Below are 14,712 nucleotides of genomic sequence, written 5' to 3'. Positions count from 1 at the left end.
TGATGAGGCTGCCTTGTAGCAGGGAAATGAGGGCTTGTTCAATGAAAATGAACGCAGAGAATGTAGCTATCATTTCTCCCTTAACACTAGAACTCTAAGGCTATTCATTTTCTTCTACAGGTATTCAAAATCCACCCACTCGAAAACACACACAATTATAAAACAACAGACGGCCAGTTGAACAAACTGGCAGAGTGGGCAAACGTCTCAGTGCTTTTGCCCAAGTGCAGTTTATGGAGCAGGAGTTTTCAGAGACACTAACTGTGCACTGTGGGGAGATGGTGGGAGCAGGTCCAGCACAGTAACCAGCATTACCCTCCTTGCCAGTTACCAAGAGGCATGTGCTTACCATCTGACCAAAGACCTTTTAGGCCTCTGAGAAAATCATTCAGGAAGAGGTGCCCAGGAAAAAAACCTTTGGACCTACCATTTCATCCGTGTCCCCTTTGCATTCAGAGAATGATTTGGCACCCCAGCTTCAAGCTGCCGACCTTACAGGATAGCAGGGGAGCCAGCTGGCTTTGGGCCTGGTGGGTAAGGGGAGGCACCCCTAAGTTTTCACGTTTGCAGCACTGCGGGTTGCCGTGGCCACCTCTCCCTGCCACAGCCTCTTCCTCAGTGGCCACCTTCCTGCCCGTTCCCACCCTGAGCCATGCATGGCAAGGTTAAGTATCTGGGCATAGTTGGCAAGCAATGAGGTCAGAGGTGACAAACATCCAGCTTGTTCATCTGACCTGTTTCCAGGAAATTCTTCATGGCTAGGTACAGCACTGCAGGTACATTCCATGACAATGGCCTACCACGCCCTCCCTGTCACCCCTAGCCCTGAGGGACAGGGTCCTTGCTCCTTTCTCACAGCATGCACATGGCTGATGGATGGTGTTAATGAACCTGATGAACCATTGTGCAATTATGCTGAAGCACAACTCAGTGATGCTGCAGCCATTCCCCATAGCCAGCATCACAGGTAGATTAATTTTACGGGTCCACATTGTCAAATTCGAGAAACAATGGCTCTAGGAGGGCCAACTAATTGGGTGCTATTACATCTCCAAGGTAACACTGGCAATCACAGGGCGCATTCTTATGATTTAATTAAAAATAAAAACTGCTAGGTAGAAGGTGGGATGATTGTGGACAGACAGTCTTGCCAATAGGTGGTCAACACCACAGACCCGAGGAACAAACCAAAATACATTTGAGTGAGGGGCTTTCGGTCACAACCACACCATCGTGCATTTCTTTCTCAAAATAAATTGTATTTATTTGAAAGACAGAGAAAGAGAGCTTTCTCCAATGCCCTGGTTCACTCCTTAAATGACCACAGTAGTCAGGGCTTAGCCAGGAGTCACATGATCTCACACACAGTCTCCCACACGGGTACCTATGACCTTGATACTTGCCCCCACCACCTGCTGCCTCTGAACATGGCACATTAACAGGAAACTGGGATGACAAGCAGAGCCAAGACTTGGGCCCAGGCACTCCCACAGGGGACTGTACATGCCCCAAGCCTACCCCAGTTAAATTTCTCAAGCTGACTGAGCTCAGCAGTGGGTTAGGCATCAGTGGGGGCCACCAGGCCAGTGGAGGACAGCTCCCACTTGAAGAGGCAAGACTGAAGCAGCACAGGGGATGAACTGCAGCTGGGCCTGGGCTTGGTTTTGCCATTAACTCTCCATCTGAGTTCAACCAAGGGCCTCTGTGTTTTCACCCCAGGACAGGTAAGGAAGTCTCCAGGCCCACCCTGGCCCCAACCACAAGTCTGCAACAGTCAGGAGCTTGACCACCACCAGCTCTGAGCAGGGGTCTCCCCATGCAGGAGCTAGTGAGCATTAAGCTCACACTCTTGCACAGAAGGAAGTGGCCTCAGGTAGGACGTAGCAGCCCTGGCCTCGGATGGTCAGTCTTCAGCCTCTGACTCTCAGGATCTATGACGCCTGCACTCCCAAGCTGCACGTTGAGTTCCTGTCGTCTGTCAAGCAACCTGGGACCCATACACACCTCCACCTCCCCTACCCCCACTGACCACCTAATGATGGTGCTCTGCCTGCCCTTTCCCAAGCTGGTCCTGACCTCCCGGCATACTCAGCAAGCATCAGCATGTGTTGGGGTAGAGGAGTGACTCTAACAGACCTGGTCCCAGGCGCGCGCGTGCGTGTGTGCGTGCGTGTGTGTGTGTGTGTGTGTGTGTGGCAGGGGTGGGCTACAGGCACTGAGCCAATCAGTGCAAACACTCACCTTCCTTCCTGCCCAAGGACTGGGTATGGAGGCCAGTGCTAAGATCAAAGATCCCCCACACTCAGGCCCAAGTCCAGGCTTTCCAAAGAGGTACTACCTCCCACCCCACTGTCAGCGTTCCACACTGAAATTGGGGAAGAGTCTGGCCTGCCCAGGAGGCTCCAGACCACAGATGCCATTCTGCACCTGAGTCTCTCAGCTTCACTGCACTGCATCCCCTGCAGATGCACACACAGCTGGACAAACTGCTCTGAGACACCCACCACCGCCGGCTCCCACACTCCCCTCTTTCCTGCTGGCCCAGGTAGGTGAGTCACCACGCTCCCAAGGAGCAGCAGGGCTGACACACCCAGAGATCCTCTATACCCAGTGCTGCTCCACAGCAGGAGATTAGCTAATGTCCACTCCACTGAAAGGACCATCAGCATGAGGATGGCCTGGACACTTGCCCACATCTTCCATCTTTTCCCAGCCTCTGGTTCTTTGAATTCCAAGTCCCTAGAAGCACAGATCACACTCCACTCCTTCTAGGACTCAGTAATAAATGCAAGTCAAAGGATGCAAAACAAACAGCAGCAGACACACTCAAAGCCAGATCCTCCAGCTGACCAGCCCACCACCACTGCCCTCCAGAGAGGACACAGTCACTTCTGTGTGTGTCACTTGCAGGGCCTTGTCCCACTTCCACCATGTGGGCACCTTTACCCTCCCCAGTGGGCTCTACCGCACGCTGTCAAAACCAGCTCAAGGGTCTTGGCCAGTCTTAATCTGCTCAGGGGGACTGCAAGCTGCTTTGAAGCAGTCGCAAAGTATGGTGTCCAAAACTCCATCACCTCCTTGCCATGGCTGGAGACCCCACATAAGTCTAGACCCCAGGAGAACTTGGTGGATTAACAACGCGCTACAGGATGTCACATACCTCAGGGTACATGGAAAATCCACCTGTCACAAATATTTTCTAGAATAGCTACTCAATTCCCCAGCTTGGGTGATGGGAAGTGAATGGCAGAGGATCCAAAAAGGATTGGTTCCCCTACAAAATGATCAAACACGGAAGAGAAACCACTCCTGCTAAGAATAAATGACCTAGAAGTGTCCTCTGAGGGTCAAGACCCATTGCAGTCCCATTAAGTCATAAGCAGAGAGCAAGCTAGGCATGTTTTATCTCCAAAGCTGTTGTGCAACTCACTGATATGCTACAGGAATCCCCATCACGCTCAGCCTGAATCTCCACGCTTCCCAGGTGCAGGATGGATGCGATTATCTTGAAGATGCTCATCTGATGGGACTCTCTCACACCTGCAAGAAAAGACAGACACATGCATAAGTCACACTCCACTTCCCTGATTGGATACAAAGACATTTCTACCTCCTACAGGACTCTTTAGAAATAAGGCCCACTTTTCCTTTCTGGGCCAAGGACTTCTCCAATACAGGCTGCTCACCAAGGAACCACCACTCACAGTGATGGCTCAGGGGGGAGGGGCTCCGTGGACCACAATGGTCATGTCCCCACCCAGACTGTGCCCATGGCACTAGATAGTTGATGCCACCATGCTGACTTCTTGCTCTGGACTTCATTTCAACCAAATGCTGTATGAAAAATTTTTTTATGAGCTTAACAAGAATGGTTACTATCTGAAGTCATTTTCTGCCCAACATAATATTCTACAAACATCTGTGACACACATGCCCAGCACCAACAGAAGAGGACAGGGTTCTCTTGGGACTGTGGTTCCAGGGACTGCAACACCAGCTGGCTGGGGGTTACTGTCCCCCATTCCTCCTGCAGTCTCAAACACGCACCTGCCTCAGAACCACAGCAGCACCAGCCAACCTGTTTCTCACTTACACAGGAATGGATAATCTAGTAACAATAATACTTGTGGGTATCAGAGAGACAGATTCTTGAATCCTGATTTAAAAAAAAGATAACAATTTAATCTCATCTACTTGAAAGACAGAATGGCTCCCCAGATGCCTGCCACAAATGGGGCTGGACCAGGCCAACGCCAGGAACCAGAGCTCCATCTGCGTCTCTCATGAGGCTGCTAGGAGCCCAAGCACTAGAGCCATCACTGCTGCAGCCCAGGGCACATCCGCAGGAAGCCAGAGAAGAAGTGGAGGTGTGAGCGCTTGGATATAGTATTCCAAGAGGTGGCTTCACCTGCAGGGCCACAATGTCTACCTCACAAATAAATCGTAAAGAGAAAGAGAGAGAGAGAGAGAGAGAAGAAAACAAAAATTTTATTTGGAAGACAAAGTTCCAGAAAGACAGAGAAAGAAATCTTCCACCTGCTAGCTTACTCCCACAAATGGTCAAAATGTCCAGAGTTGAGCGTGTCTGAAACCAGGAGCTTCTTCCAGGTATGCTATGCAGGCGTAGAATTCCAAGGACCTGGGCCATCCACACTGCTTTCCCAGATGTGTTAGCAGGTAGCTGGACCAGAAAGGGAGCAGCCAGAATATAAATTAGCACCCACCAGGAATGCTGGCACTGCAGGAACTGCAACACTATAGCATCGGTCCCTCAAATTCTTATTTTTAAGAAAAGTCGGGTCCGGCATAATAGCGTAATAGCTAAAGTCCTTGCCTTAAAAATGCTGGGATCCCGTATGGGCGCCGGTTCCCATACAGGTCCCTGCTTGTGACCTGGGAAAGCAATCGAGGATGGCAGTTGAGAATGGTCCAAAGCCTTAAGAACCTGTACCCATGTGGGAGACCCATAAGAAGCTCCTGGCTCCTGGCTTCAGATTGGCTCAGCTCTAGCCATTGCAGCGCTTGGAGAGTGAATCATTAGTCAGAAGATCTTATCTGTCTCTCCTCCTCTCTGTATATCTGCCTTTCCAATAAAAACAAATAAATCTAAAAAAAGTCATCGGGTTTGGCACAGTGGCTCAATTCACTAATCCTCCCCCTGAAAGCTTGGCATCCTTTATGGGTGCAAATTCATGTCCTGGGTGTTCCACTTCCCATCTGGCTCCTTGTTTGTCACCTGGGAAAGCAGTGGAGAATGGCTCAAATCCTTGGACCCTATACCTGCATGGGATACCCAGAGGAAATTTCTGGCTTCAGATCGGTTCAGCTCTGGCCATTGCAGCCATTTGTGGAATAAAAAAGCAAATGGAAGACCTTCCTCTCCATCTCTCCTCTCTGTAAATCTACCTTTCAGGAGGAAAAAGAAAAGGCTGACAGAACTGCAGCTCTCAAGCCTTGGAGCCTGAGGGCCAAGGCAATTAAGACTAACACCATGTTCACCGAGGACACAAAAGCTTCCCCATTAGCTCATGGCCATGTGGGCCATGGCCTCGTTCCCTGCCCTCAAGAAGTCAGCCCCCACTCTCCCGCCCAGAAGCCACTTACCAAGCAGTGTGAAGGCTTGCCGTGTCTTCTCGAAGTCCTCTGCATCATCTACACCGTCGATGCACGTGTCTCCTCCCTGGGAGGTGTAGAAAAAGTCCTCTGCACATGCTTTGGGAAGCAAGGCGGTGAGGCGTGAGGCACTGGCCTTGTCCCCATGTCACCCACACAAGGTCACAGTGCTTGAGCATTGCTACCCCAGCAGACCAACTCACACCCAATTTTAGCGACATCCCTGGAGATGCTCTGTTATCCAGGATTGCAAAGGGGAAAAAAAACAACAAAAAAACCCTGAAGAACAAAAGAGAAACCTGCTATCCTCCAACAATGTGCAACTCTACTCAGGCAGCACCAGTACAAGATGCCTAACACCCTGAAAGCAGTGATGAGCAGAGCAGGTTCATGGGACAAAGTTTCCTCTCCAATGTGTGCTGACATATTCAAGTCCAACACTCATGCACCTCAGCATCTCTCTACCCATCTCACCCAACCAGAGAGGCGGTGACAACCCCTAGGGCATGTGGGCTCTCCATCCACCTGTCCTACAAAGGCTGTGCTTGAACTCTCTAAGCACAGCAGCAAGTGCAGCCCAAGAATCTTTGCATGTCTGTTTTGACTCTGCTTACTTCAAGAAAAGCCATCAGGGGAGGCTTGCAAGGAGGGGCCTGAGATCGTGTATGTCAGAGTTCAGAGCCAACCTCACACAGCATGGGAGAGAAAGAATAAACCCACAGTAGGTTCCCACACTGTTGGAAGGATGGGCTCAGGAGCCAGCGGTTAAGACAACAGGTGCGTGTCATCAAAATGATGCTTGAGAATTACTTCCATCTCCAGGAAAACACTCTGGCCTGGGCGCCCACACCATCAGTGCTGCGTGGGTCTGAGCACAATGCCGGAAACTGCCAGAGCTGGACATTGGTGATTTCTGCCTCCTCGACCCTCCCAGAAACCCAGTGGAGCTTCCTCCTCCTTGACTGTGTGTGTCCAGTCAGAGGCATCTCAGGCCGGCCCAGCAGGACACACAGCCACACTAAGACTCCAGGTGCTAATCCCAACACCTGGTCCTTCCTGTCCGACCTGCCTCTTGGGACTTTCTGGAGTCTCTCCCTTTGCTCTGCACCAAAAGCCACTTGCCCTATGTACTCCAACCCCAGACAAAGGCACAAAGCTTACACAGACTAGGGGTTTTACAAAGACAGCTGCATGTGTTTATGGAAGAACAGGATATAAGGTAGCTCTAAATATTCACTTCTCACCACTGACTCGGTTGCTCAAGTACCTCCAGCCACCAGACCAGGATTATTCGTGGAACTAAACAGAGCTCTGGGGCTTACAGCCAATCTGCCCACAAAGCTGCCATCTCCTCTCACAGCACAAGAACATATCGAAGGCTCTTCACGAGTAGGTGGAAGAGTGCAAGGAACTGATCAGACTGGTTGGCTCTCAAGCACTGTAGCTCAGGGGGTCCAAGGAGAACATGACTTGCAGAGACATGGAATAAGGAAAAGTCATTTCTTGGCACATGTGACAATGAAATTCACAGGGTCAGGAAGCCAATGCAAGGACCCACACCAGGGATGCTTGGAGCAGAATCTCCAGCCGTGTACCCCCAGCACCTGCAAGCACCTGCAGACTTACTCAGTGCTAGCTCTTTAAACTCTGGAAGACTGGAAGCAGCACAGAGCTGGTAAAAGATGTGGTAATTCCTCTCGTCGTCTGCCTGAAAGGGGAGACAGCAACGCAGTTTTAGGGCTGTGATCTCTGAGATTGTGTCTCTGTCCCTCCCAACCTCAGGTGTCCCTGGGAGAGGAGGCCAAACCCAAAGTCTTCCTCCTCAGCTCTGCCACCTTCACTTCCTTCTTTCTGGCATGCCATTCACTGTCCTGGGCCTTGCCCCAACCTGAGGACATCTGCTTCCTGACTCATGTGAAAGCCTGCCTTTTCCTTTCCCTTCTGTGCAGAACACTATTGCTGTGACATTCCAGACACAACATCATGTGAGGGTCAACCAACAAATACCAGTTCAACTTCTGATGCCTGGCTAGTGCTATGTAGACTGCAGTCTCTTCATGTTCCACCCCTATTCTCTTCAAAGGCTGCCCATCACATCAGGCTTGTGGTGGGCACTTGTGCCTGGACCAGCCTTGAGCTGGCTGTGGGGTGGCGATTGTGGATGTCCATATATCAGAGGGTTGAGGCAATTCTGGAGGTCTGTGCAAACAGCAGAGGAGGGGGAAGAGCCATGAGCAACACATTTCCACCTGTCCTCAACACAGCAGCTGCTCTCACTAAAGCAGGGGAGGTGAGGGTGGGGGCTGAGAAAGCCCAGGGGAAAAGGGACTGGAGCCATGAGCTGTTGGCTATACATATTCAAGGTCACACTGCCACCACTTCCTCCTCTGAGCACAGCCAAACATGGGGACAAAGAAGTCACTGAATGAGTGAAAAGAGCAAGCTGCAGACCCAAGCCCAGGATGCAAGGTGCCACTGCTGCCCATCATTGTTGGGGTTGTGGGGAAATGCAGAGAGACTGCTATGGGGTGTGAAGGTCACAGCAGAGCAGCACAGGTCGGGGGGTGGACAAGCAGGAGGAGGGACGCACAGGGTCAAAAAGCTGTTGGGCAGAAGGACTCAAAAGAGAAGCCATGGCTATGGGAGAATCCACCCAGGCAGGAAGTGGGAGCACATTCACTGGGAGAGGAAACCAGAAGCAGGTGGCCAGGAGTAACTAATTTTGTCATTCTACCCAAGGAGGCCCCAGGAAAGGCTCTCATGAAAGCAGAAACCTAGACTCAGGACCTGTGACATGCTCAGACCATCACAGTTAACTTTCATGAGGACGATCTTGCTCCCCATGGTGACCCTGGCATCTAGCTTAGGGCTGGCGTGGGACTGAGTCTAAACAACATTGCCTAGAAGGTTTTGAGGCCTCATGACAACTTCACTAGAATGAACATGTACTGACGTGAGAAACAGAAAATTGGAAGAACAAGGCATCCAATGCCAAGCTCCAGACATGAGATGCTCTTGGGGCTGCGAGGGAGCAGGGCACCCACAGGAAGGCAGTCCTGGGGCTCACATCCCACTACTAACCTGGAAGACCACTCTGGACTTCTCCAACAGATAGGTCCTCATGTTGGCCCCAATGATGTGGTACCTTTTGTCGAAGCCGATCTGAATGTACTTCCCAAAACGACTGCTGTTGTCATTGCGAGTGGTTTTGGCATTACCAATGGCCTGGATGGAACAAACAGTGACAAGAAAAGGTGCTCATGAATCGAGGACTGGGTTACATTTCATGACGGTATCTTTGTGGTAGCATCCGCCTCCCTGCTCTGTTACTGAGACGACAACGGGCCAAGATACAGAACAAAAACAAATCCTTCTGTGTTTATTCTACTTCATTTGGATGTCTGGGAATAGTTGGTGTCACACTGCTCTCCAATAATAAATGTTACTTTCTAGAAATAAAGTGTAAGTCCGCAACTATTCTCTTACACACCTCATTCTTGGGGCAAATCAAGAAGCTGTCATTCTTCTTGGAATCATTTTTGCACATTGCAGTACAGGCACATTCAAAAAATTAGAATTTTAGGAGCTACTGTTGTGGCATAGTATGTGAAGCCACGCCTATAACACTGCCATTCCAAATGGGTGTTTGTTCCTGTCCCAGCTGCTCTAATTCTGATTCATCTCCCTGCTAACATCAGGTCTAAGGAAAGCAGTACAAGATGGCCTGAGTACTTGGGCCCCAACACCCTTGTGGGAGACTAAGGGAAGCTTCCTGCTTTGGTCTGGACCAGTGCTGGTCATTGCAACCATCTGGGGAGTGAACCAGTAACCAGTAAATGGAAGTTCTCTTTCCCACTGTTTCAAAATTTAAGTAAATCTTTAAAAAAAAACCCTAGAATTTAATAATTTTTTAGAAAGTTGCTAAAAATGGCCTGGTGCCGTGGCCTAGCAGCTAAAGTCCTCGCCTTGAATGCACCGGGATCCCATATGAGCACTGGTTCTAATCCCAGCAGCTCCACTTCCCATCCAGCTCCCTGCTTGTGGCCTGGGAAAGCAGTCGAGGACGGCCCAAAGCTTTGGGACCCTGCACCTGCGTGGGAGACCTGGAAGAGGTTCCTGGTTCCCGGCTTCGGATCGGTGCAGCACCAGCCGTTGCGGCTCACTTGGGGAGTGAATCAATGGATGGAAGATCTTCCTCTCTGTCTCTCCTCCTCTCTGTATATTAGACTTTGTAATAAAAATAGATAAATCTTAAAAAAAAAGAAAAAACACTAAAAAAAAGTGGCTAAAAAACCAATTTCATGGCATGAATATTTACTTTCTAATTTAAAAATCACATTGTTAATGGGTTAGTAATAGATATATTAAATATTTTCATTTCTTGGGCAGGTGTTGTGGCACAATAAGCCGCTGTTTGGTTTGCCCACATCCCACACTTGAAAACCAGTTTGAGTCCTGGCTGCTCCACTTCAATCCAGTTCCCCTCTGATGTGCCTAGAAAGCAGTGCATGATGGCACACATGACTGAGTCCCTGCCACTCACGTGGGAGACCTGGCTTTAGTCTGGCTCAACCTTGCCTGTTATGTCATTTGAGGAATGAATGACGTGCTCTCTGCCTTTAAAAAAATATTATATGTATACATATATATATATATATATATATATTTTTTTTAAATCTAATTCTTGAGCTCTGCCTGGTAACCTAGTGGCTGAAGTCCTCACCTTGCATGCACCAGAATCCCATATGGACACCAGTTTATGTTCCAGCTGCCCCACTTCCCATCCAGCTCCCTGCTTGTGTCCTGTGCTGCATCAGTTGCAAAACCAGTAGTAGTACAAACACGCAGCCAGAAGCTGGCCCACAGCTAATGGGCACAAACATGTCCTGTTAAGTCTTGATTGGGAAAATTCACAGATCCTCAAGGCCCTGAACCATGCCCTTGCTCATTTGTAGAAACCAAAGCCTAGCTCTGCCCAGAGACACGAGCTGGCCCAGGCATGCACCCACCTGTCCACCCTCCACGGGCACTTGGTCTGAGGTTCCTGCAAGTCCAACAGGAACATCTTACTACTTTCACAGAAAAGGTAGTAGGTGGAGCAGCATGATAAACAACAGCACAAAGAGGTGCTTAGCAAGGGTTAGAGGAGAAAATGCCCAAAGGTCTAGTTTCAACACTTCAGTTTCTACTCCAAGTTTGAATTTAGTATCTCAAAAATTCAAATTTCTTAATGTGTAAAACAGCATGAAAATCTTTTGGTACATCTCAGATCATGACTTATTACACCCGAGGAACACCCTGCCCAGGTTCTTAGGATCACTGCCAACAGATCTGTCTACAGCCAACAGATCTCCATGGGCAGCCCTGCTGATCTGAGGGCTGACTGGGAGTATCTGGTAATACTGCACAGGCATGCACCTAACCACCAGCAATTCTATTTCTAGATAGTACCTAGAAAATACCCAAGCACATAAGTGACACACAGGGGAATATTCGATACCAGCTATTTTTAAAAATAAAATATCACCTAAATGTCTAGCAGTAAGGAGAATATAAATAAAACACAGTATATTTATATAATGGCAAACTAAAGCTGTGAGAAGAAATGAGTACCAACTTTCCAAAACACATCATGGGGCTAGTGTTGCAGGACACCGGATTAAGCTGCCACTTAAGAGGCTGGCTTCCTCTACCAGACCACTGGTTCAAGTCCTGGCTCCTCTACTTCTGATTTAGCTTCCTGCTACTTCTGCAAATGGACAGTAGCAGAAAATGGCCTCAGTGCTTGGGCCCCTGCTAGCTGTGTGGGGGACCAGGGCTCTTGGCTGGCCATCATGGCCCTGTATTTTTCTCTATTGGTCTGCTTTTTAAAATAAATCTTTGGAAGAAAGAAGGCAAGCAAGCAGGAATGGCTTTAGGCTATGAAAACCAATGTGAATCTAATGTGAGAAACCTCCCAGTAGTAGGGAAGGAAAAGGAAGCCCCTTGTCATTGGTGTGTAGGCAAAAGGACCGGCGGGAGTACAGTAGGGAAGGGGAGCTGTCCAAACCACGTTTGGACTGGCTGGGGTGAGCTGATGCAGGGCATAAGGCAGACATGCTGGGGCAGACTTGGGTATGACGAGGTTTCTCATTTGCGTTTTTCAGAAAAATCTGAAAACTATGCATATCTGCTCTTGATTTCTCTCTTTTGCTCACTGAGCCCCTAGATCTCCCTCCCTTCTCCCAGGAAGAAGGGGCCACTGCGGCTCCGAGCTGCAGACCCGTGGCACTCCGACGTGGAAGAGGGACCTGTCCCTGCTCTGACAGCCTCTTGATTACTGCCATTCATTTAATCAGTGCAGACTCTCAAACAACTTGCTCATGGGAGGCCGACCAGTTCCTGAACAGAATGGGGTAAGAGCCCGCTGGTGCTACAATAAATCAGCCTGGTCCACTCCAGCCAGTCCCCAGCCAGCCTCGAGTTGCTGTGACTTCCAATGGCTGCAGTCTAGCGCAGCTCTGCGGGGAACGCGCCTGCTTTCCTGTCCTGCCCTTGGCCTCCCTAGATGCCATCTGCAGTCTCAGAGCTAAGGAAGCCATGAGATGACAGTGGTCCAGCTGACTGCTTCCTCCAGAGGAGTCACACTTTTCTGGCACAGGGCAGCTCACCAGCAATCCGATGTCCACTGTGCTGGTTCTAACCCTGAGGACACAGTTCCACTCAGAACCTACACAAAATTGTGTCTCCAGCCACAGCCTGTAAAAAGTAAAAAGCCTGTATCTCAGCCACACTTTCTAATCCCGCCCAGGCTTTTTTTCCCCCCAGCTACACATCATCTTCTCCACGGTCACATCCAAGCTTTCTCTAAAACATGACCCCTCCTAGCAGTTCAAAGGAGACTCCCTATGATGGCAAAATTCTAGTGTACAGATGGGATCCTGGGACTTGGGTACAAAGATCGCAAATAACCGATGTGCACATGACAGAAAGCCAACACAACGTGTGCAGTCTGAACTACTGCATGATCTACTTAGATCACATAGGACCATGCAGGATTAGGTTAGCTCAGGCAGTTGCCCCTGCTCCTCTAGACACTAGCAGCTAGAATGCATGTGCTGTATTTTGCATGCTACTCCTACACATCTCTTATGTCAACATATTCTGCTTTCCTCCCACTCTTCCACAAACTGCTAGCTGCTTGACCACAGCAGGTTTTGCAAACATTGGAGTACCTTCAAATGAGCATAATTTGGAAGTCATTTCCACAGCAGAGACCACACACACATGTCCCAATGGCCACAACACCAGTATCCATGGTAGCCCAGAGGTAGACATATCCCAAGCATCCACCACAAGGGCAAAGGAGCAACAATACATGGCACACGTTCACACACCAAATATCACCCTGGCACCCAAACCAAGCAAGTAGCAAGACACAGCAACGTGAAGCTGGGAAGCTAGATAAAACAGGGCTAATACTGCACAATTCCACTTGAAGGAGGAACCCAGGGCAGGCAAATTCACGTAAGGTATAAGAGAGGCTACCAGGAGTGCAGGGAGTGTGAATGAAGAACCCTCATGTAACAGGTAGTTTCTGTTTGAGAGGAGAGGCGGTTTTTCTCTTAAGATTTATTAATTTTCATTGGAAAGGCAGATAGAGAATTTGAAGAGAGAAGAGACAGAAAGATCTTCCATCTGCTAATTCACCCCCCAAATGGCCCCAACAGCCAGAGCTGAGTTGATCCGAAGCCAGGAGCCAGGAGCTTCTTTTGGGTGCAGGGTCCCAAGCTTTGGACCATCCTCCACTGCCTTCCCAGGCCAGAAACAGGGAGCTGGACGGGAAGTGGAGCAGTCAAGTCATGATCTGGCACCCATATGGGATGCCGGTGCTTGGATGAGCCAGATGAGCCACTGTGTCGCTCCCGACAAAGTTTTCAAAGTAGATGATGATGATGGCTGTGAAAGCAGTGTCAACGCAATAATGCTATAGAACTGTATACCTAAAGTAGTAAACATGATAAATTTTATGTCATGCATATTTTATTATAATAAAAATTAAAGCACGGCCCTTATATCTTATAAAGATAAAGTCACATGGTGACCTGCTTCTAAGTCACAGAGGAAATGACATGACTGTGTTAACTGGTGATTGATGAGGACACTTCTACTCTGCCCAGAATAACCACTTCTTTCTTGTCTCTCCAAAACCTTATGGCATAAAAGCTTAACTGACTCTTGAAATTCAGGGCAAAAAGGCAAGCCTGGTTTTATGCCTATTCTGAGGAAAACATGTTCCTTGTCGATTCCATGTAAGGAGATTCCACGAGCACAGGATCCCAGGGAAGCTGTGGTCCATGAGCATCTTTTGAACGGCCTGGTCTGCAGTTCAGGGCTTGGAATCACCACCCAGAGTAGACAGGATACCAACTAAACACTGGGCAATGGGGAGATCAACTACGGTCAAGCATGTAGAAACACTGGGGTTGGGATGGGGCTTATGGTGTAACAGGTGGGGGAAGTCTACCTGCTGCAGGGCTATGAGCCCTCCTTTCCTTTCGTTCCCTTTCACTGTCATGTTTTTCAGTGAGAGGCCTTCACATTCTCTCAGTAGGGCAATGGTTCTCTGAGTATGGTGTCCAGATCAACAGTGTGCGCTCCCCTGGGAGAAATGCACATTGCCATGTCCCTCCCCAGACTTGCAGGTGAGATCCGGCAATCTGTGCTTTACAAGACCCTCAGCCCAGGGCTTGGAATTGACATTGAGAGCAAATACTTGGCAGTGAGAGCTCAAGCACGAAGGTACACATAGCTGTGATGCTAGTGTGACAGTTTGGCATGAGAAGCCTCATAAAAGTTCTGATTCTGAAACGTGGTTCATTCTTGCAGCATCTAACTTTCAGAAACTGTCTCTGGCATTGCACTTGTGTGTATCCATCCAAGGGCATTTACAGCAATGCCTGGATGATGCATGCATGACGTGACCCAGGAGCTGTCCTGGGTGCTGTCTTCTGAGGCCATACAACACACATCTGGTTATCCTGCTCCCTCAGGATAACATACATTCATACATTTTTGGAGGAAAAAAAAGAACATTCTGCTTAGGCTTTTCCACCTCCC

General features: G+C 49.2%; 1 protein-coding gene across 1 annotated transcript in view; it reads right to left on the bottom strand.

Annotated features, from left to right (window-relative positions):
• MYO5B (myosin VB) overlaps window positions 1-14,712 on the bottom strand; it is a 145,342-nt gene that overhangs the window by 90,679 nt on the left and 39,951 nt on the right. The window contains exons 6-9 of the mRNA XM_058676849.1: window positions 8,695-8,838; window positions 7,240-7,321; window positions 5,605-5,712; window positions 3,431-3,540 (exon numbers count right to left, since the gene is read on the bottom strand). Coding sequence (XP_058532832.1) covers window positions 3,431-3,540; window positions 5,605-5,712; window positions 7,240-7,321; window positions 8,695-8,838 — 444 coding nt within the window. The remainder of the gene's footprint in view (window positions 1-3,430; window positions 3,541-5,604; window positions 5,713-7,239; window positions 7,322-8,694; window positions 8,839-14,712) is intronic.

This window comes from Ochotona princeps, chromosome 18 (assembly GCF_030435755.1).
Source record: "Ochotona princeps isolate mOchPri1 chromosome 18, mOchPri1.hap1, whole genome shotgun sequence".
NCBI classification, from domain to species: Eukaryota; Metazoa; Chordata; class Mammalia; order Lagomorpha; family Ochotonidae; genus Ochotona; species Ochotona princeps.
Note: the sequence above shows the minus strand (reverse complement) of the source record. Positions and strands in the feature narration are given on the sequence as shown.